General features: G+C 46.4%; 1 protein-coding gene across 4 annotated transcripts in view; it reads left to right on the top strand.

The window, feature by feature from the left end:
- Nucleotides 1-23765, top strand: part of RTEL1 (regulator of telomere elongation helicase 1) — a 118728-nt gene that overhangs the window by 53461 nt on the left and 41502 nt on the right. For all 4 annotated transcript variants that reach the window (XM_075072174.1, XM_032766496.2, XM_032766500.2 and 1 more), the window contains exons 21-27: nucleotides 1977-2054; nucleotides 4264-4341; nucleotides 5321-5464; nucleotides 12473-12588; nucleotides 14232-14355; nucleotides 15461-15608; nucleotides 19868-20022. In XM_075072174.1, coding sequence (XP_074928275.1) covers nucleotides 1977-2054; nucleotides 4264-4341; nucleotides 5321-5464; nucleotides 12473-12588; nucleotides 14232-14355; nucleotides 15461-15608; nucleotides 19868-20022 — 843 coding nt within the window. The remainder of the gene's footprint in view (nucleotides 1-1976; nucleotides 2055-4263; nucleotides 4342-5320; nucleotides 5465-12472; nucleotides 12589-14231; nucleotides 14356-15460; nucleotides 15609-19867; nucleotides 20023-23765) is intronic.

Here is a 23765-nt window from a genome sequence, read left to right on the forward strand (position 1 = left end):
GATGCTGTGCCCCCATCCTCGATTCTTCCCTGAAGTCTTGTTAGAATTTCATATCAACCAAGAGATTTGTTTATTAGTATTTTTTCGGAAGCCTCAGACCTCGGGAGAGGAAGTTAGTCTCCTCACACTAGATGTCAGAAGGGCCCTCACCTTCTACCTTGACAGGACCCAAACCTTTAGGGCCTCTGCCAGACTCTTTTACTTCTGTGTCAAAAGAAGGAAGGAGCAGACTGTTTGAAGTGAGTTTCAGATTGTATCTTGACCTGCTATGAAGCTGCTGGAATATATTCCCTTCATAGAGTAGCAACCCGCTCCAGCAGGTTTCGGAACACTTCAGTAGTCCTTCTGAAGGATATCCCTGTAACATAAATCTGCAGGGCTGCAACCTGGTCCTCAGTTCACACATTCACCAGACATTATGCTATGATATCTGCATCCATGGCTGACGCTATCTTTGGTGACACAGTCCTCTAAACTGCCTTGGATTTGCCTCCATGTTAAGATACTGCTTGTGAGTTGAAGAAGAATCAGTTATTTACTTGTAAAGTAACTTGAAGTCTTTGAGTTGTTTTCTCCTTATGGGTACTCCACCTACTAAATTCCTTCTCCTCTACTATGAAGTCTTCCAGGCTTTGTAGTTGAGAAAGAATTGGAGTGGCAGCAGACCCATCTCTCCTTATAAGCCCTTGCCTGAGAGCAGATGCTGCTGCTTTACACAGTCCTCATGCTTGTCTTGTGTCAAGTACACTCTTTATTTGCTTAATTGATTAAGGTTAAGTTCCTAAAGCATGCATATATCTCAATTACCTCATTACCATTGACTTCAGTGGAAACAGAGTTAAACCAATATTGGGACATTTTGGAAAATCTCACCATTTGCTTAATAAGCACTATACAGGCTGGTGTTCTTCCCTTCGTATCCGGTTGTTTTGGAACATCGTTCTCTTGATAAATGAGCCAAAAGCTAAACAGCTTTTCTTCAGAAGGGACCACTTGAGGCATGCTGAGGCTTAGAAGGGGAGAGGCACAACTTCTGCAGTTTCCCATATAGGGTGACCAGATGTCCCAGTTTTATAGGGACAGTCCCAATATTTGGGGCTTTTTCTTATATAGGCTCCTATTACCCTCCCACCACCATCCTGATTTTTCACACTTGCTCTCTGGTCACCCTATTCCCTTAGCTTTCTGCAGTACTTTTCCTAGACTAAATCACTAACTGGCTTTCCTCTTGTTCATCGTTGGTATCCTTAATATGGAAATGGCTCCTGGATGACTTGAATTTGAGTTTTGGTTGGATTCCAATCAATTTGGTGTATTTCTCAGACAGATGTACCAAAGGGTGGTAATACTTCCTAACTGGCTTGTTTTAAAAAAAGTTAATAGTAAATAGTTAAAAAATCCTTGATAGTAAACTCCCAGTTGGATTATTATTTTATTTTTCATTATAATACATTTATCGTAGTTTGTGTTTTTCCTTGGCTGCTGCTGTTCACATCCCTTGTGTTTTTTTCTGGCTGAAGTCAGGGATGTTTTTCTAATGTGAGTTGTGTGTCCCAGGAGAAGCCATGGTAGGACATTTCCCTAGGTAACTGTTGCTCCCCTTCTAAGGTACCAGCGTTGGGCAGTGGTGGGGAGCAGGGAACCAGATTTTCAGTACATATTGCAGGAGAAGTATACAGGAGGCAGATGTTGGTGCCAAGGGTCTGCAGGTGGAAGGAAGGAAGTGACCTCACTGCTGGTGTTGCTTCTGAAAAGATGCACAAAGCATGGAGAAAGTGTCTTGGCCATTCTGTCTAAACTGCCCATGTTGGAACTGCTGCCTGGACTCAGCTCATTTCCCTACCATTGGTAGCTACATTCCCCTGCCTCCAACTGGCTGGCAAGAGAGGAATAGGTGGTGGGGAGCATGTAGTTACCACTGCCTGTGGCTTCCTTTCCCATATGTACTTCTGACTTATTTGCTCTCTGTTTAATAGGAGCATGACTTTGCTAAAAGAATAGAAGAGGTGAAACCGATGTTTGTGGAACCAAGGAGTAAAGGAACCTTCACAGAGGTTGGTCATTTGTGTTGTCTGTCTCATTTCATAAGTTTTTTTTATGCTTAAAAACTTCTCTGAAGATGTGTTTGCGGCAGTGACTACAGAACTGCATGCTGTTGGGTTAAAACCAAGAGAGCTGTAAGGGCTCTTGAAATACAGCTTTTCCCTTCTCCTTTCTGCCTTCCTTCATGCTCCATTCTCCTGACGAGGTGCACTGAACACTAATATAGTCATGGTTTGAAACCTGCCTGCGCTTTGGATATTAGTACCATATGTTTAGACATAGGGTGACCAGATGTCCCATTTTTAAAGGGAGAGTCCCGTTTTTTGGGACTTTTTCTTACATAGGTGCCTATTACTCCCACTCCCTTTCCTGTTTCTTCACAGTTGCTATCTGGTCACCCTGCTTAGACACCAAGGTGAAGGATAGGGTAGAAAAGCTTAGTTCAGTCTGTCAGTGCAGCAGTCAGCACGGAAATCCAACTCTTAGATATTCTGCAGGCCGTTTCCCTCCAACTTGTTGCAGTTTGTTTTTGATTTTGAAAATTTTCTGTGTAACCATGAAGTGTATTTTTTATTCAGAATGCTGGGCAACACTAGCTTTTGCCCAGGGGCTCAATTATTGTAATCAGGGTCTGCCTTTGTAGAAGCAACTCAACTGGAACATCTCAGCTATGGCATATTCCTTTTCTTCTATGCCAGTATTGAACCCAGTAATTTCCAGTGGGATGGGAAGCCATTTGGTTTGGGTGTAAAGGGGCTCTTAAGTGTAGCCTTCCACTAGAATCTTTAAAAAAAAAAAAAATCTGATGCATTTCCAAGGGACGTGTGTGCACGCCATACACAAAGCAGAGATGGTTTAGAAGCAGCCAAAGAGAGAAGGCAATGAACTCTAGTAAAGGGAAGAGAAACTCCTACCACTCTTCAGTATAAATACTACTCTGTGTGTGTGTCTGTCCTTGGCACAGCTTTGTTTAGATAGAGTTTCTTGGGACTGCATTGCTGGAAGATACTGGTATTCAGTAGTTGTAAGAGAAGAGGAGGCTTCCTTGCAGTTCTGGCAGTTCTTGCATCATAAATGGTTTATAGAAAACAAAACAGCTGTTACACCCATGGACTGGCCATTTGCCAAGAGGGGAAAGAGAGGACAGCTTCCTGGTTACGTGCACACCTTTGCTGATGGTGTACAATATTCTTTACTGTTTAAATTGTTTCTTGAAAAGAAACAATTACAAAATTAGATGGAAGTGACCTAATTTAGGAGCAAGATTAGATTACAGAGGTTTTGAGAAGTATTCCTCTGCTAAAAAGATAAGATAAGTTTCATACCAACAGCTTAACATGTAGAGGAAAAAACATGTTGGTAATCCAAGAAGCTGCTAGGTAGAGTTTGTACCTCTTCTGAGGCAATTAGCCTGTAACATGTTAAAAGAGGTTCCTGACTAAATTATTCTTACACTTTTCCATCACTGTCATAAATCCACCTCCTTGAAAGGTGGTAGCTAGGTCAAAAGAAAAATTCTTGCATCAATCTAGTTTGTCTACAGTGGGGGTTAGGTTGACCTCACTACGTCACACAGGGTGTGAAATTTTTCACCACTCTGAGTGATGTGGCTAGATCAACTTAAGTTTTAGTTGTTTAGGCCTCGGTGGCAACAGACTTATTTTTCTGTATCTAGTGAAATTGTTAAAATACGATTCTTCATACTTACAGATATTGATGCAGTTCTGGCATGTGCTGCTTGCATCATAAATAGTCTATAGAAAACAAAATTAAAGTTTCAAATGAGTAGCCTTCTATTTTCCTAATTTGTTGAAATTCCCCACACTTTTTCCACCTTTTTCTCTTCCACTGAATTCCAGCCTCTTCTCCTTGACAATGATAAGAGTAAATGATAACGTCAAATTGCTTTTTGTTTTCCTCTTTTGCCAATGTGGAGTCATAAGAGTACTGCATGATAAGTTCTTTGTTTTCCATTCAGAGATAGGTGACATCACAATGTCAGAAGATCTGTGGGATTCTTTGTAAATAAGGGGGTTTTGGAAAGCAAATATTTCTAACATCCATGGTTATACTCCAGTAAGGAAACTGACACTAAGCCTAGTTAACTACATCTTGAATCTTAATATATGAGTCAAACTTGTTATGATGTACAAGTTTGTTTGTGTGTGTGTAAAGGAGGTGGTTTCCCCCTTCCTCATACCTAACCTGTTTGTCTTGTAGATCATGGATGCATATTATGATAAGATTGTCTGTCCCAAGTCTAGTGGAGCTACTTTCTTGGCAGTATGTCGGGGAAAGGTAATGTAGAGCAGTTTGTCATTCTTAATGCAAAAAGCAGCTTGCTCTTGAGTTTGGAAGACTGCAGCTCTTCCAGATACTATTTTTAGCAAAGAGAAATGTGTGTGTTTGTGTATCTATCAATAATCACATGCATAAAAAAGCCCTAGTGAAATAAAGGTGCAAATGCAGAATACATAGTTTTTCCACCTCTATTTTAAGTGCACAGGTCTGTCATTCATGGTTTTGCTAGTGATACATGCATAATCTCAAAGGGGACCGGCTTCATACTTTCCTACATTTTCTGTTGGTTGCTCACAGAAGAGTTGTATTACTGTATGAGAGAGACTGTATTAGACAAGACCTGACAAGCGTTTGTCAGCCTAACATTATAAAGAAACAACTATCTGAAATGTAGTGCAATTTGAAAAGATGAGCTAAAGTTAGTTCAAACCCAGTGCCTGCGCTGGAGCCCTTCTGCCAGTGTTGGTGGTTTTACCATCATACTTTCCCAGTTTTAGAAATGGATCTGATCCTATTGAAATGGTTGTATTTGTTCTGAATGTTGAGGGAGGTGCCCCAGAAGAGGAGCACACTTTGTAAATAGATGTTGTTATTAGTGGTCATCCTCCGGTGTATAGACAGTTCAGGCATGAAATGTATAATCAGTAATGGGTGTGCTGGCAACACAGCCTGGAAGTCAGGAAGATTTTGAAATGCTTCCTATTGCAGAAACCATAGAAATAAGAAAGAAGCAGAGAAACCTCTCCTTACACCCTTTGGCTGATGTGTTACTCGGTCAAGGCCTGGTAGTAGGAAAACACTGGGATTAAAACCCTGGCAGTAAAAATAAGGAATCCAGTTCAAACTGTTTGTTTCCACTACTCTCAAACTACAATTGTTAGATGCGTAATTTAAGGCAGAGAGGCTACAACCCCTGAACTGCTCTGAAATGTCACTTAATTCCCTGTTAGTGATTGAAAGCACTGTTCATCTTCAGGCCAGCGAAGGCTTGGACTTTGCAGACATGAACGGACGAGGTGTTGTTATCACTGGGCTTCCATTTCCCCCTCGCATGGAGCCAAGAGTCGTTTTAAAGATGCAATTCCTGGATGAAATGAAAAGACAAGGTTCAGGGGCACAGGTAAGATTGGGGAACTTTTCGCAGATGATTTTTTGCCAGTCCATTGTCTCATAGTTTCTCTCTCCAGCATATGGCTTCTCTTGCCATCTCTGTGGGGCCACAGTAAGCAAAACTGCTCTATCGGACCATACAAATTTGACACCCCTCTCCCAAACCCCACCTCCGGCTGGGTTGTGCTGAAATTTTAAATTCTTCAAGTGATTGCACGTGTCTGTTTCACTTCAAATGTGTGTGCACCTGGTGCCCAGGAGGAGGTGGTCAGGGGTCCCAGGAGGGGTGGGGTCAGAGGACAAGGATCAAGGGGGGTGTTGGATGGGTCAGGGATTCTGAGGGGGGCAGCCACAGGGCAGGAAGTGGAAGGGGGTGGATAGGGGTTGGGGCAGGCCCTCCATACAGTTTCGGAACTCCGATGTGGTCCTCGGGCCAAAAAGTTTGCCTACCCCTGGTTTAAACCTTGCGAGACCTGCGGGAAGCCCATCCCAACAGGTGACTCCCATGACGCATGTCTAGGGAAAGAGCACCAAACAGACAGGTGCAGAATCTGCAGGTCGTTCTGCCTTAGGATGAAGAAAGAGCAGGATTTCCAGCTGAAACAGCTTCTGGTGGAGTCCACTCTCCATCCGCAGCCTGCCACAGAGCTCCAGGATCCGACCCTGAGCATGTTGGCACGGAGCGTCTCAGCCTTGGTGCGTGACATGGCACAAAGGAAAGACTCTGACTCCAGAGATCGTTCACACTAGCAGTTCCTGGCACCAGAAGTGGCGCAGTCAACTGGGCATTGCTCGCACTCACTGGTGCTGCACAAGAAGATGGACAGGAGTCGTTTCCCAGTGCTGAAGGCAGTGCCAGGTGCAACAACAGTGCATCCCATGAAGGAGCACTCAGCACTCAAGTACCAAGAGTCGGTGCCGCTGACTTTAGTTTCCCAGCAGGGACTTCTGAATCCGGCACCCAGCGACTACCCGGACAGACAGTGCCAGGTGGAGGAGTTGGAGTCCCCCTCCACCCCAGACACTTTTGAGGCCACCAGGGACCTAATAGCAATGATGGCCCCTCAACCTCTGGCTATCAGGAACAAGCCTCTGGTTGTGCCGTGTCCGGCACCATCTAGAGGTAAGGCAGCCACGATGCGGCAATCACCTCCTCCAACGTGGCACTGGCACTGTTCACCTCGGCGCTGCTCGGGTTCGCCATCGCTGAGGCACTGTTCCCCAGCTTGGGACCCCGTGCATGGTTCTCTGGCACCGGTCCCCGGCACCAGCGGAGCAGCACCATTCCCCTGCTCAGTACGGTACAGCTCAGCACTGCTGTGGTCGTCACAATCTAGATCAGTCATCTGACTTGGACTTGGGACTCTTTTTACTTATGCCGCAGCAGGTAGAGATTGAATCGGCACAGAAGTGAGGCACTGGAAACATGGCCTCCAGATTAGCAGCCGCAGCCTCAATGGCCATTCTGGACTCCCTGGGCTTATCACCAGGCCCAGGGCTCATTTTCCAGTGGCTCTCACTCATTAATCTCTGAAACCCAAGAACCCCAGCCACATAAAAATCGCCCGGCACCTCAGGGATTGGAATCAACACCAGGACAAGGACCACTGCCTGTCCTGGACATCGTTGAAGCAGCCATGGTGACAGCCGGCCAGACTACTGCTGCCATGACTACAGTCAGCGCAGGGCCCACAGGCACTGACCAGGAGGATGCTAGAGAGCTGGATGGTCAGAAGGACCCGGTACTGCCTCTAGCCTCCTCATCCTCATCCCCAGGTGAGGCAATTGCAGGGACTTCGGCCTTGGGACCTCCCCCAATAGACCACCGTGCACACCAGGACCTCTTGCGCAGAATTGCCCGCAACATGGGATTGCAGGCAGAAGAAGCTTTCGAGCCAAAGGACCCCATGGTCGATATCCTGATGCCAGAGGGTCTCTCCAGGGTAGCTCTGCCCCTGAGAAAAACTATACAGAGCAATATCAAAATGCTGTGGCAGACCTTGGCATCGATCCTGCCTACTTTGTCCCATCCAAGGAATATGAGAACTTGTTCTCACATGTGCAGCCCTCCTCCCTAGTACTGACCATGGTCAACGAGAAGGAGAGGCAGGGCCAACAAGGACCGACTCCAAAATCCAAGGAGTCTAAAGATTAGACCATTTTGATAGGAAGGTCAACTCAACGGGGGCCTGCAGCTGAGGATAGCTAACCAACAAGCTATCCTCAACAGATACAACTTCAACTCGTGGGCCTCCATGTTGAAGTTTAAAGAGCTAATTTCATCAGACTCCAGGACTGAATTCATGGCCATTATTGACCAAGGGAAGGTGGTGGCACGAACCTCTCTTCAAGCCTCTCTTGATGCAGTGGACTCTGCCGCCCACATCCTCTCTTCATGGTTAGCCATGAGAAGGGGTTCAGGGCTGCAGGTGTCTGGGCTGCCCCCCAAAGTGCAGCAAACCTTTAGGACCTGCCATTTGAGGGCACAGGACTGTTCTCTGAGCAGATGGACTCCAAGCTGCACAGCCTGAAGGACTCCCAGGCACACTCCTGCAACCCAGCGTAAAAACTTAAAACCACAGCCTCAACAGCAGCATTCCTACCCTCCTCAAAGATAGGACTTCTATAGAAGGAGGGGTAGGAATGGAAGGCACAGACTGTCGCCACCTCCCTCAGGTCAGGGCCAGGGCCCAGCCAAATCTTCTTCGGGCTCAAAGCAGGCCTTTTGAAGAGATGCCTGAGAATGGCATACCCACCACTACACCAGATCCTTCCCTGTGCTTCCTAAATCGGCTATCCCACTTCTTCCATGCCTGGTCCCAAATAACATCGGAACGCTGGGTCCTTTGCATGGTGGAAGTGAGATATTCTCTCCAATTGTGCTTCTCCCCTGTCACTCAACCCCCTTCCCCATCCCGCTTCAGGGACCCCTCACACGAGCAACTCCTTATCCAGGAGGTGTAGTCGCTCCTCGCTGTGGGGGCAGTGGAGGAGATTCCTCTGGATTTAGGGATAGGGGATTCTACTCCTGTTATTTACTCATCCCCAGAGCAAAGGGGAGTCTCAAACCCATCTTAGACCTGCAAGGACTCAACCAGTTCTTGGTCAAGCTAAAATTTTGCATGGGCTCTCTGAGCACGATCAGCCCCTCATTGCTTGCGGAAGACTGGTTTGCTGGCCTTGACGTGAAGGACGCATATTTTCACATATCCATTCAGCCTGTGCACAGACCATTTCTGCGGGTTTTGGTCGATCACAAATATTATCAGTTCACGGTCCTCCCATTCCGCCTATCAACAGCCCCCCGAGTCTTCACCATATCGGTGATTGCAGCCTTTCTTTGCAGGAGGCAGTTGGGGTATATCCCTACCTTGATGACTGGCTGTTGCAGAGGCGCAACAGGGAGCAGGTGGAGTCTCAAGTCTGACTAGTCAATGCTACTTTCAAGAGGCTGGGACTCCTCAACATGAACAAGTCGACCTTGTCACCGACCCAAAGAATAGAATTCATCAGGATGGTGCTGGACTCTGTACAAGCAAGGGCAATCCTGTTAGAGGCCCCGATTCCAGGTGATGACAGACATTATGCAAAGCCTCAGGCGATACCCCACCATGACAGCAAGGGGATGCGTGAGTCTCCTTGGCCACTTGGCAGCCTGCACTTATGCGGTCAGACATGCCAGACTGAGGCTCAGACCACTCCAAGCGTGGCTCACTTTGACCTGTTGCCCAGCGCGAGACAGCCTGAGCTCAGTAGTGTCAGTGCCAGAACACATACTCAGGTCCCTCTGTTGGTGGCTCGACCCTCAGACAGTCTGCAAAGGAGTTCCCTTCAACAGTCCACAGCCCTCTTGATCCCTATTAATGGATGCGTCAGGTCTGGGTTGAGGTGCTCACCTGGGAGATCTCCAAACACAGGGCCTATGGTTGCAGGATGAGCTCTCACTCCATATCAATATCAAGAAACACAGAGCAGTGCGGCTAGCCTGCCACACCTTCCTGTCCCAGCTGCAAGGATAGTCATCACTGCCATGCACTGGCAACACCACTGCCATGTTTTATATCAACAAACAGGGTGGAGCTCATTCCTCCCTACTATGCTGGGAAGCCCTCCAGCTATGGGAGTTCTGCATAGGACGCCTCCAGGTGAATGCAGTGGGCTTTCTCCTGGGAGTGCAGACTGAATTAGCAGATCAGCAGATCATCTTGCAACCGCAAGTGATCCATCTATCCGGATGTCATGCATTCTGTCTTCCAAAGGTGGGGGTTTCCCCAGGTTGATCTGTTTGCCACTCGGAGCAACCGAAAGTGCCCAACGTTCTGCTCCTTCTAGAAGCACAACCTGGGTTCAATCTCAGATGCTTTCCTGCTATCCTGGAGAGAACGCCTCATGTATGCCTTTCCACTGGTTCCATTTGTGCACGAGGTACTGCTCAGGATCCTCAGAGAGAAGGCAAAGGTAATCCTGCTGGCCCCAGCGTGCCCTGCCAACATTGGTACACCATGTTTCTGCAGCTGTAAGTGGACGCCCTGATCGTGTTACCACTTTACCCTGATCTGATCACACAGGACCACGGTCACCTTCACCTCCCAGACCTCCAGTCCCTCCATCTCACAGCTTGCAAGCTTCATGGTTAAACCCAATGGCGCTCTGGTGCTTGGAACCTGTAAGGAAGGTTCTGCTAAGTGGAAAAGGTTCACTTGCTGGTGTGTCCAGCATTGCACACCTCCACTCCAGGCACCTATACTACTCGTCTTGGAGTACCTCTTACACTCGAAACATCAGGGCCTGGCAGGATCATCCATCAGGGTGCACCTTGCTGCTATCTCTACATTCCACCCGTGAGACTTTGGGCGTTCCATGTTCACCAACCCCATGGCAGGGTGTTTCCTCAAAGGCCTGGAAAGATGATATCCATAGGCTTGACAATCTGTCCCTGCATGAGACCTTCATCTATTCTTCTCAAGTCTAATGGGGCCCGCTTTCGAACCACTGGTGACTTGCTCCCTTTTGTATTTGTTGTGGAAGGTGGCATTCCTGGTCGCCATTACATCAGCTAGGAGGGTGTCCAAGTTAAAAGCACTAACCACCAACTCAGCCTACACCATCTTCCACAAGGAGAAGGGTCAACCCAAGCCTCACTCAGCCTTCCTTCCCAAGGTGATGTCCCAATTTCATAGTAGCCAAGACACTTTTCTACCAGTCTTTTATCCCAAACTTCATACCGGTGCATGGGAGTAGAGGCTTCACTCACTGCATATCTGGTGTGCACTAGCATTCTACATCGAGCACACTAAGTCTTTCAGAAAATCCAACCGTTTGTGGCAGTGGCAGACCAGATGAAAGGGCTCCCGGTCTCTTTCCAACACATTTCTTCCTGGATCACGGACTGCATCTGCACGTGCTATGAACTGGCTATGGTCCCAGCCCTGGTCATTACGGCACACTCCACAAGGCCGCAAGCCTCATCAGCTGCTTTCTGGCCCAGATCCCCATTCAAAGATATCTGCAGAGCTGCAACCTGGTCATTGGTGCATACATTTACCACTCTCTATGCTATCACCCAGCATGCCAGAGATGATGCAGCATTTGGCAGAGGGATGCTCCAGTCAGCGATTCCTTAAAACTGACCCCACCTCTTGGGGAGAGTGTGGGAGTCACCTGATTAGAATTGATGTGAACGCGTACTCACAGAAGAAAGAACAGTTATGTTCTCGTAACTCTTCTTCGAGATGTGGTATTCACATCCATTCCAATACCCACCCTCCTTCCCCTCTGTCAGAGTAGCCGGCAAGAAGGAACTGAAGAGAGATCGGCTCAGCAGAGTCATATGTTGAGCACCATGAAGGCACTACTCCAGAAGGCTCCACAAGCGACTCGACAGGAGCGACTAAGGGAAAAACTCAGATGACCGTGCACACATCTAATGGGAATGGACGTGAACAGCTACGTCTTGAAGAGCCACAGTTAAAAGAAGGTGAGTAACCATTTTTTATAATCAAACACTCGTCATAAATTTCTTGAACACAGTTGCATTTAAAATAGCTTGAGTGTATGGTAACCATTTATCTTTCAAAGGAAATATTTGGCCCAGAAGGAAATTGGTCAAGAAGTATAAACCATGGGCGTGGTGGGCTGTGTTTGGCAGCCTTTCAGGTTTAAGTATAAATACTATGTAATTCTTCTTTATCATCTTGCAGGGTAGCTGTTAGCTATTTAATGGCATGGTGAATGCTTTGTACAAGCCCTAATTCAGTGGCTAAACACCAGTGCAGGTTATATATCAATAACTAGGTTAGGGCTCCATAGCAATAAGTAGTGCCTCAGTATAGTCGGAAGGGATTGCGTTAGCAGAGTCTTGCACATGACTCGCACCTTTTAGAGATACATTTATATCATGTATTGGAGACTGAGACAAGTAGCCCTTGCATTGAGAATACATTTTACCTACAGTAACTCATCATTTAACCTCATCCTGGTTAACGTTGTTTCGTTGTTACATCGCTGATCTGTTAGGGAACATACTCCTTTAAGGTTGTGCAGTGTTCGCTTATAACGTTGCTTTGTGGGTGAGGGCTATAGTCCCCCTATTAGTTTTCCCTCTGGAACTGAACTAAATAGGTGTTTTGCCGCGCTGAGGAGGAGCGGAGAGGTGCTGATCCGCAGGGCCCGCCAGCGGGTGGGAGGCACTGGGAAGTGTGTGGAGGGGAGCTGATAGTGGGGCTACTGGCCTGCCCGGGTTCCAAGCCCCCACCCGCTAGCTCTGATGGGCTGCTCTTCCAGAGAATCCCCCAAGAAGTGGACAAAGTACTGTACTAGCAGGCAGCAAAAAAAAATTCCCTGGAACCTATTTACATTAATTCTTATGGGGAAATTGGATTCGCTTAACATTGTTTTGTTTAAAGTTGCATTTTCCAAGAAGATAACTACAATGTTAAGAGAGGAGTTACTGTATTTGAATAGCTTGATCCCCCCTCTCTTTCTCTCTCCCTCCCCTCTGCCCCCCGGTCTTTTTTAGCATTTATCCGGGCGTGAGTGGTACCGGCAGCAGGCTTCCCGGGCTGTGAACCAGGCCATCGGCAGGGTTATCAGACATCGCCAGGACTATGGTGCCATTTTCCTTTGTGACCACAGGTGAATTCTTGTGTTGACTAGGATGGGCTATAAATGATGTACCTGTGTCCAACACACACACAACTGTATATGCTGTGTGTATAAGTGCATTAGTATGACTAGTTGAAGAAGGCTACAGTACATTGGTGATCATCAGCAATGAGCTAGGTATCATACTCCCTAATAAGCGAAAATAACATACATGTTCATCCTCTGTTCTCCTTTCCCAAAATCATGTCTCTCCCCGTTCCCTCCATAAGGCTGGTGGTAGTATTAGCAGATGCAGAATAAGCTGTCAGTGATTATTTGATGTGAGTGGGGCGGGGGGTAATAGATCTTTTTTTAACCCTTTTCATGCCAGGAGTTAGAACTTCCTGAAACGCTAATACAAGTTATGTGAATACAGAGGTTCCAGTCCTGCTCCCCACTAAGTTTGAGAAGGCAGTGAATGGTAATTGCAGTTTTGAAGGGAAGTGCAGGAAGAAGTTGCATATTGCCAGAAAAATCTAAAAATGGTCTCACTTGTATTTCTAACCAGAATCTTGTTTCTGGGAAATGAGTGAATTCCTGCCATTTGTTTGGCCATTTTACGTGTTGGTAGCTTTGTTGTGAACCTTCTGAGCATGCATATCCTCCTTGTTTTCCTGAGAATAAGGCTGAATCACCACTTTGTACTTTGCATGGTTCCTATTCAGTTTCTGAAGAAGAAATCTGGTTATTTCCATTTTCCCATAATGTTTTGTTTCTCAGGCCTTTCATCTGGTCTCTGCACTACATGCAGCTTCTTCCTTTGTTTATTTCTGATTTAGCCCCCAGAAACCTCTGGATACAATAAAGTTTATTTTTAAATTAAACTATCTCAAGACTGATATTAATGATTATGGGGTAGGTGATCCAGAGAACTAATGGTCTAAAACAGGGGTTCTCAGACTGGGGCTCGTGACCTCTCAGTGAGTTGTGATGTTATTACATGGGAGGTTGCAAGCTGTCAGCCTCCACCCCCAAACCTCACTTCATCTTCAGCATTTATAATAGTATTAAACATAAAACAGGTGATTTTAATTTATAAGGAGGATCACACTCAAAGGCTTGCTGTGTAAACGGGGTCACCAATACAAAAGTTTGAGAACCACTGGTTTAGAGTGAGCCTTTTGTTTCTGGACATCTGGGTATGAATCCTGATCTGTGTTCACAAGTGAAAATAAATTTGGTGGTTTCAGCCCAATCCCTAATGAGCATTTTTCTACCTTATGCAGCTACCAGTCGGTTTTGGGTAGTATAATATAACTGGTGTCTAGCAGGAGTGTTGCCATTCAGTACAGAGGTGTAGTGATAGACACAGACACCCTGGCTCCAGCTAACTCTTGCTCTCCTGGGAACAAAGATCAATTCCAGGTTTTTTTGTGTTCTTACCCAGCTGCTTGTTCTTACTGTTCCTGCTTAGCTCCTTGGTTCCTTACTTGGCGTTCCCAGGAGTGGGGGCATAGTCTTACTAGGAAATTTAATTGGTCATGTTGAGGACAGTGTCTACATATGCTGTTAAGACTTCACTGTCGTCCCTGTTCCAGCTCCTCAGGTGAGATGTTGAAAGCTGCCTTCTACTGAGAGATTAATGTAGTGTAGTTGTTTGAGGGATTTTTCTCCTGTTTTCCAATTCTCCACAGGTTCGTGAACAATGATGTAAGATCCCAGCTGCCTTCCTGGGTCCGCCCTTATGTCAAGATTTACAACAACTTCGGGCATGTAGTCAGAGAGGTCTCCCAGTTCTTCCGTATTGCTCAAAAAATCGTAGGTATTGTCAGACAAAGGAGGAGTTTTTGTCCAAGGCTGTCAGGAACTAGGCACACTCAGCCATAGGAGGGTTGGGCAAAGGGTCTCATCATTCTTAAGTGATCTCCTTTACTTAAGACTCTGAGCTGCACTGGGAGATTGTGAGGGTCATCCCTCCCAGGGAATGTGTCACCAAGCTACAGGGCCTTTTTGGCTAGATTTCAAAGGAGAAGACTCTTCTTTTGTCTTCCTCTCATCCAGCCTGCCCCTAAACACAAGTTGGTTTGGTCTGGAATATAAAATGAGGGAGTGAAACTGATGTTATATACTTCCTAAAACTCCTCTTGTCACCCACATAGAGAGGACACATGTTTGGAAAAAGTGATTAGACTCTCAAATTATTTAGCTTCAAGCTGGCTGGTACGTAAAATGAGAAGCAGCCGTGGTTAATAGCACAAGCCAGAAATCATCCTATCATTTGCCCCTTTGGTACTAGGACATCTTTAATACTTTGGCTTCTGCCTTGGCATTAGGGAGCCCTTTGGTTCGCTAGTACAATACAGTTTGCACGCTATAGTGAGGCACAGCTGATAGACAATAGGCTTTTGAAGTTGAGGGCTAGGTGTAAGGTGGTGCTTCAAAAGACTACACAATAATGGTGGCAGGGTACTTTGTGTAAGTTTGTGTGTGTGAGAGAGGTATGAGCCTGAAATTGAGTTTAGAATTCTCATGCACTTAGGGGGGTTCAAAAGAGAACTATCTCATTGTAAAGGGGAGCCAAGAGATAGTGCATCTGTATCAGAAGGGGCTGCATTGCAGAGAGAACATCATCAGGATTGTGTGATGCTTCCCACTCTTGACATCCCTTTACAGTTGCATGATCCGTCTGTTCCACCTTTGTCTTTCTCTACTGAATGTCCCCATCTCCAATCAATCTGCCCATGCTAATTTCTAATTATTCAGTTGCATCTCAGATGCATACATGTTCAGACCTCTCAAACTAAATTTTGATCGTGGATTTTATGTTCAGCTTTGTTCCTGGGTGCTTTCATTGAAAAATGTTCAGCGTTGGAAGTGGAACAGTAGCATTTGCCTAGTGTAACATTTTCCAGTCTTTGTGCAGATGCCCCCACCCCCAACACGGAGCTCCTGCCCTAACACCATATGGGAAGAGGACCCGACATCATCCACGTCATCTGGGCAGCCCCTCTCCTGGACAAAAGCCAAGAATTTAGATGACCATGTTCCTAGTCTGAAGAGGAAGCGAATGGGTAAGTCTGGGTGTTTGCATTTCTAAATTGTTTACAATTGTGTCTTCCTTGTATTATAGAAAAACACATACACTGAAGATTTTGTTTTAATCCAAAGATTCTGGGCCAAGCCAGAGGTGGAGCAGGAAGACTAAGAAATGCAGAGGGGCAAGAATCCAGGAGGGGTTAAACAGAGGAGGGCCAAGAATCAAAAGGGTTATAGACTAACTGGGGAACCACATGGGGGAATGGAAAAAGTGGAAGGAAGAGACTGATGGATATGGAGTGGGTTTGGTACCAAGGCATGTGAGATGACAGCAAACTGGGGCTGCATGGAAAGGGGGCAGCAGATGGGGGAAGAGAGAGGAGACAGGAAATAGTCTTTTATTTGCATTTAAAAACTCCAAACAGCTCAAATTTTCTAGCTGTATAACTCAGCTTTCATTGTGAGTAAACACGTACCGTGCCCCACTCCATTGGTACAGGTGCCTGAGGATGTTTCTTTTAAGGGTTCTAAAATGGAATTGACAAAAAAGAATATCTCTCTGGCCACTAAGATGTCCAGGTGGAGGGAATGTCAGATAGTTACCCCACAGGAAATATTTTGGTGATTTTGAATAGCCATGAACATCTGAGGCTTCAACAGGTTGAATTTCATCATGGATTTATTTGGTATGACTTGAATTCTGACCAAGGCTGACTGTTCTGGAAGACAACATAGTCTGCTGATTAGAATAGGCAACGAGAAGTCAGAAGGCTTGGGTTCTGGTCCTGACTCTGCCACTCACTTGCCATCTGACACCCTGCCTCCATTTTTCCTTCTGCAAAATGGGGGTGATGATTCTCATTCACCTTTGTAGAGTATTTGAAATCCTCCTAATAAAGATGCTTAATGCTGTTGGCTACATACCCCATCACCCATTCTATTCAATAATAGTCTTCGGTACATTGTTACAGCTTAGAGAACAAAATGAAGGCATTGACATCAAGTGAACCAATGGCCTAAAAAATTGAGCTTACCTGATGTCAAAGGTAAAAAAAATTTCATGTCAAAGAAACTAGAACAGACTGTTCTGTTGTGGACTTCTCACTGTTCTGGAATTTCACGGTGTTTCATTGCTCAATATGTGTTCTTAGAAATTATTCTTGCTTTACTGATACTTTCTGATTAGAGAGACAAGATGGGGGAGGTAATATCTTTTATTGGACCAACTTCTGTTGGAGAGAGAGAGAGAGCCTTTTGAGATTACACAGAGCTTTTCTTCAGAGCTGTGTAATCTCAAAAGCTTCTCTCTCTCACTAGCAGAAGTTGGTCCAGTAAAAGATATTACCTCACCGACCTTGTTTTTCTAATACTGGGACCAGCATGGCTACAACAACTCTCCATACAACTTTGTCTGATTGTTACTCAGATTGTTTTGCCAGAAGTAAAAATATTTTGCTACTCTACTTAGTAACTGACACACAAAGGTAGGTAGGCTCACAAGCCAAAGAGAAATAGGTGATTTTTTGTGTGTGGGGAGAATGCGTTTTTAGAAGCATCAAATTGATGTTGCCAGAACCTGGAACTGTAGGGTACTGTCTACAAACAGACACAACTAGGCCCTAAAGGATGAGAATATGTTTCATGGACAGGCAGCTTGAATAAATGGCAATAAGATGTCAGTTTGGTACATGTAATGACAAGCACTTCGTAAGCTCAATGAGGTGACTGTCTAGTATAGTAGTATACATGGCTAATAGTAGCTAATAGTCTCACTTTAACAAGTTAAAAAAAAAAAAAAGTCATCTGTAACACCACAGAAAGTATGTGTTGATATTAGCCTTGTGCCATGTCAAAAGTGAATTACTCGGACTTCACTGCAGGAATTGGGCTCTGAGGGCGATTCAGAGACCCACAGTATTTAAACACAAATAACTTTGGTATTAAGAGTGGCAGTAAGATTTCTGAAGATCACTCGGTGTAAGCTGTTTTGAGTTTAAATCTGATTTTAATCATGTTTTCCCCAGTCCATCCTTTTAATTACAGAAATCAGAATTACACATATAAGTTGCCAAGTTGGAAAAGATCAGCTAAACTGACTTTTGTTGACTCAGTTGTTCAGTGCAGTTCCACTGCAAGAGAGACAAAGGATGAGAGAAACCAGCACACACTACTGGGTTGCTGCATGAGGCTTAGCAGGGATGTTTGGTAGGAAATTCTGTAGAATCCATCAAGAGTTATTGGAAACATTGGCATGTCACCAGACACGTAAGAGGAGGAGGAAGTATGTAAATTTCTTCTTGGAGTATGTGTCAGTGTTGATCCCACTGTAGGGACCAGATATGTTTTGACCAGCAGTGTCTGTCAGAGCTGCACAGCCGTCCCACTGAGCTGTCTCATATTCCATAGAAGGGCATAAAGGGCAGGGTGACTGCCGCGCTGCTTCACTTCCCTCTTACCACCCATGGCAGTGAGATGGAAACCAGTGAATGTCTGACCCACTAGTTCTTAAGTCATGCAAAATTACTTCTGGTTCTTCTGAAAATCTTCAAAACCACTTCTCATCTTCAGTTTCAACCACTGTGGACTGATGAGTATGTTAGAACCAAACATCTCTTCTCAGACACCCCTTACAGACGCCCTGTCCAACCCTCCCCTACCGCCACCTCAGCCCCACTGTACAGCGTTTCTATAGCGGTGGATTCAAAATCTGCAGACTTCTAACCCTGTCCATCCTGCAATGGACTAATTCTCCTTAAGGACAGGCACAGTAAATGTCATTTTCTGCTTGGGAGAATCTCATGTTCTGAGCAGGTGCTCGGTGTGCTTAGCCTGGACACCTCACAGATCATGAGATGTGAGGTTGAAACTCCACTTTCTGGGCCTAGACTTCAGATCCAGAGGCAACAAGCTCCAGAATCTTCCTACTGAACAAACCAGCATCATCTAGCACCCCATCAAGCAGACAGGTGACAAACACTACCATGGAGAATACGCCATCGAGAAAAGGCCTGTCACCGACATCGACACCAGCACCAAAGTTGACCTCTGCTTTGATGACAAAGCTGGCACCTATATCTCAGACACTGATGTTGAGCATTGGAAGTGGCCACTTTGAGTACTGGAGCAGAAGTTTAAAGTCTTCCCACACAGACAGGCACAAGCCCTCCAAGCCCCTCACAGTATCGAGGGATGGAGAGAGAGATCAGATTCTCCTGGCGGTGGTGGCCATACCATTGGTGTCAATCCTGTCCTTGTGGGCTGAGGCTCAGGCTGAACTAGGCCCATTGTCAGTGGTGCTATCCATTGGCACAGACTCCAGTACTGAAAGCGGCTTATACGTGAGTATCAGCCCTAAAGGAGTTATGCTCCTCGCCAACACTGGGGCCATACATTCTCCTTGTCCTCAAGCAAGTGTGGCAAACTCAGGACAGTTAGCTACCAGGAGAGGGGTAGTAATTGGTCCTGGAAGGCTCAGCCCTGGAGGAATAAGGTTCAGCTGTGACAGTGGTTATCAGGGAACTAATTAGGTTCAGCTGGCCCCAATTGCTGGAGACCTTTTTAAATCCTCCCTGGCAGGAAAGCAAGGGGAAGGAAGAAAGGGAGAAGCAGAGTAGCTGCCAGCAAGTAGGGGCAGCTGAACTCTGAGACTCTTCCTGCGAGGCAGATTGCATTCTCCCCAGAAGGAGAGGAAACTAGGGCAAGGGGCTGGCTGAGAAGGGATCAGCCAGACCCTGCGAGATTGGGAAGGTTTTTTTTCTTTTACTTTGGCCAAGGCTGTGTCTCCGAGGCTAAGAAGGACTGAGCTAACAAAAGGAGAGGCAGGTACTTTGCCACACAAGCAACTGACCATCAAGGCACATTTCACCTGAGCACAGGCAGCAGCATCTGCCTGCTTGAGGAATGTGTTAGTCTGAGTTCTGCAAGGCAACTATGTAGAGCAACTCACTAACTTTTCTGGTTCTTTGAAATCCCATGGCATTCCCTTTGGATCCCATGACCTACCTTTCATCCCTCCTTTTCAGGTTCCTCGGCAACACGGGCTTTGAATTGCGAGGGAACTCAGGGAGGATTGCAGCTACCCCATGTTTTACGCCCTCATATGAGAGCACGAGGAGGCATAGTTCCCATATACAGCTCCAATGGACATCACTAGTCAGTCAGTCTCTGTCAGAGAGAGAGGGTCTTGTGCATGTAAGGCATGTGTTCACCTATTGCAGGATCCACCCTGACTGCCTACATATTGTTACTGCAGGGTAAGTAACAGGTCTGTTTACATTCTGTCTTAATGTTGTAGGGCTGCTGGGGGATGGGGCAACCAGCCTCTGTGTGGAGTACGATCAAGAGCTGATCGCATCAAGGAGGCAGCCCATTGGGCTCCTGGATGCATTGGAGCACAATGAGAAGAGCAGTGAAGGGACAGAAGATGACCGCTTGCCAGGAGAGGAAAAGGTAATGGTGATCATGTACAGAAGAGCTCTATGTAGTCTGTGTCTCACCTGTAGCAGTGATAACTTCATTATTAGCACCAATGTGAATGTGTAGGTCATGTACTAGAAGATGGCAGGGTGCCCTTCTCCAAAGAGAAGCTATTACTCAAGCTCATCCCTAGACCTTTCTTGTTTATGGTGGTGAATTACAAGGTATTTTTTGGAAGGGAGTTGGAGCCAGCGCCCATAAGTTGTCAACCAAACATTTAATTTTAGGACCAGTAATTCACTCAAACTTTGAATTTTTGTCTGCATGTAGAGCAGCATTCAAATGGGAAATGGACTCATGGTTCTCGGAGCCCACATTGCACAGATAGAAATGCTTTATCACTGAGCCACAGGAGCCCTGCAATGCCATTGCACAGTACGATTCTTCTATGCTACTTTTTTTTTCCTTAGGCCTCTTCTAGAGAGAGAATAGTCTCTAACTGGGAGGTCTAAGGGAAATAATACATTTCTGATCAGGCTGGTTTCCTCCTGCTGTTCCAGAAATGATTTTTTTGCAATTAGTGATGGAGTTACGTTGGAGTAGCCTGGTTTCCTGTCTCAATATGGCCCCTGACTCCATTACATGAAGGAATAATTTTACTGTTCCTGCTAATCAGTTTTCTTTAACACTAAGATGTCTCTTATGGAAATATTGCTTTCAGGGTTATTTTTTATGCACAGAGCCGTTCAATATAGGGTGCCATTTGCCAGTTGGGGGGGATAAGCACCCCTTCACCTGAACCAGATAGATTCATTACTGGCTGTATCTTTATTTCTCATTCTGTAACACAGCATTATTTAAATCAGATGAATTAAAAAGCCATATGGTAGTTGTGTTTATCCTGCCCAAACTTGCACAGCTTTGAGCATCGCTAGGCAATGAGAACTGCAGTTATGAAAGAGAAGACATCAATGGCCAGTTCTTAAACCCAGCGTATCTTGAGGGTATTTTTATCTTCTAAATTTAAATATGAAAAATAACTCTGACGAAGATCTTGGTGAATGACACACTAAGTATTCAGCAATCATACAGAAGCAGGCTGGATTGTATTAGTACCCTGCTGAATATGCAGATATTTTCTTATGTGAGTGCTTGCTCATGTCGATTCCATTGTAGATGTGCACACATGCACGGTCATCAGAGATTTCTGCCTTAGCAGTATCTATAGGGCCGGTTGTATCACCCCCTTGAGTGCTGCACTCATGCACTGGTATATCAGGTGCTGCTGGTCCTACGCCCTCTTAATTCCTTCTTACCACCCGTGGTGGTCAGTCGGAGCACCTTTCCTTGCTCATCAAGGACTTTTGGTTTTCTTACCGCAGACTTTGTGCCTTTTAGGGTTTCTACATAGTTATTTTTAGTGTTAAGTACCTGTTTATTTGCAGTAGTTAGTGTTTAGTAGTTAAGTCCCAGTGGGAACTGATGGGGCGTGCCCCGGTCTCCAGGTTTTAAGCCCTGTGAATCCTGCAACAGGCCTATACCTGTTAGCGACCCCCACAGTAGCTGTCTCAAGTGCCTAGAGGAAGTGCACGTTAAAGAGAGGTGCCGGATTTGTAAAAATTTTCAGTCTCACACACAAAAGGAGACACGCATCAGGCTCAGAGCCCTACTTACAGAGTCCACCCAGCATCTGAGCCATCCCGCCATGAGTCTCCCAGCACCTCAGCATTGGTGCGAAGTGCGCCAATGGCACTGGGGCCCACTTGTCACTGCTCTGCATCACTGATTCCAAAGAAGAGGGCTAAGAAGCATGGCTCTCTGGCGCTGACAAAAGCGGGCCAGTTAGCAGTAAACAAAGAGCCTGCCCCAAGCCGCCTGCCTACCCTGGACCCCCACAGTTGTCCCTTTCCAGTCAGGGCCATCAGCCCGCTGAAAAGTCCTCCTCCGACTCCTGTGAGCGGGACTGGACCAACTCCCCTGCCGGCACCGATGTCTTCAAGAACCCAAGCATCGAAGGAGCACAGGTCTCAGCTAAAGCTCCCCAAGAGGGAAAGCCAGCCAACAAGGCTCCCCAGAGAGCGGTGGAGTGCCACCGATCCCTCGAGATGATGGTGCACTCTCCACCTCCATACCACTGGTCGCCAGTGCCATCGTTGAGATCACGGGGACTTACTGTTGCTCACCGGCTTCGTGGACAGCTCACCGAGGGGGAGATGCTGGTTCAACTATTATCGGTGCCGATTGCCATCCCAAAGGTTGTCGTCCTGGTGCCAATCCCGGTCACTGACACGGTGGGAACATTTTCCTTCGCGCCTCTGATCTCCTCAGCACCGGACCCGCTCACCACACTGTCGGTATCAGTTCCCTTGGCCAGGGCACTGGTCTCTGGTGTCAGTGGTCTCTAGGCAGATCCAGGCCTCAACAGCTCCTCTGTGATCTCCAGAAGGGGGCTTCTCTGGAACTGAGGGCCTCCTCAGTCTGTCACCTAGATCTCAACGGCGAGATTGGGTGTCTGAGCCAGAAGTTGGGCAATGGCAGCCTACGCAGTGGCCTGCTCAGTGCCAAGGTTGGAATGCCTGTGGGGTCCCGGTCATTGCGATGCCTCTTTTGGTCCATTCATTGGCTGCTGTCATGGAGCAGCGGTCACCAGGCCCGGTACTGGAGGCACACGCGGTGGCCAAGTCTCGAGAGTTGTCAGCCACCATGTCTTATTCGAGCAGGTGGTCGACAACCTGGACCTACAAATGGAGGAGATGGCTGAACAGGAGGAGACTCTATTTAATGTCCTGTCAGTCTTGGCTCCTACCTGTATTGCACTACCTGTGCGTGCAGGGGTCCTCGAAGGTGCCATTTGGCAGACGCCCTCCTCCAGTCCTCCCACCTCAAAACAAGCTGAGAGAAAGTACTTTGTCCCAGCCAAAAGTTTTTAATATCTTTATACTCGCCCTCCCCACGGCTCACAGGTGGCCAATGAGAAGGAGAAGCAGGGTGTGGTAATCTAGCCTCCCAGTCCCAGACCTGAACTTTAGCGTCCACAGCCTGGTCCTGTCCCAAACCTGGACTTTTGCGTCCAAAAGTCTGGGGGCTTACCTGAAACTCCCCCAAGCTCACTACCAGCTTGGATATTCTCGCTGCCACCAGATCAGGAATTGATGGGGCCTGATCCCCCCTTTCCTCTCTCTGGTGTCCCCAACCCTCCCTTGGTGGGACACCCAGATTCCAAATCCCTTGGATGCTAAAAGCAGGGGAGAAAACCCCTTCCCCCCTCCTTCCCAGGCTTGCCTCTTGGTCTAGCCTGCGAGTATCAAGAAACCGGTTTCTCTGCTTCCCAAGAGATAAGCGTTCTCTACCCTCAGGACAATTGAGATGCAAAATACCAACAGCTTGGTTTTGCCCTTCCCCGTGCCTGCCTTCCCGTGAGGGAGACAGATACCTGATACAGAGGTGATTCTTTTTCTCTTTCCCCGGAGCCTGCTCTTTCCCTGAAAGCAATAGGAAAATAGCCCACAGCCTGGCTTTTCCCTTCCCTTTGCCTCCCTAGGAAAAGAAACTTCCACACGTTTTAAAAGAAAAGTTTATATAAAAAAAAAAGAAAGAAAATATAAAACAATAATCTTGCATTAAGAAACTCAATACAGGCTCTTGCTTATAAGAAAATATGAAGAAACAGTCTGATTTAAAAGATAGCCCAATTAAACCAGTCCAACCAATCCACATACATGTAAATACAACCCAAAGCTCCTCATAGCCGAATTGCTTGGGGTTCCTTTGTACTC

This window comes from Chelonoidis abingdonii, chromosome 14 (genome assembly GCF_003597395.2).
Source record: "Chelonoidis abingdonii isolate Lonesome George chromosome 14, CheloAbing_2.0, whole genome shotgun sequence".
NCBI classification, from domain to species: Eukaryota; Metazoa; Chordata; order Testudines; family Testudinidae; genus Chelonoidis; species Chelonoidis abingdonii.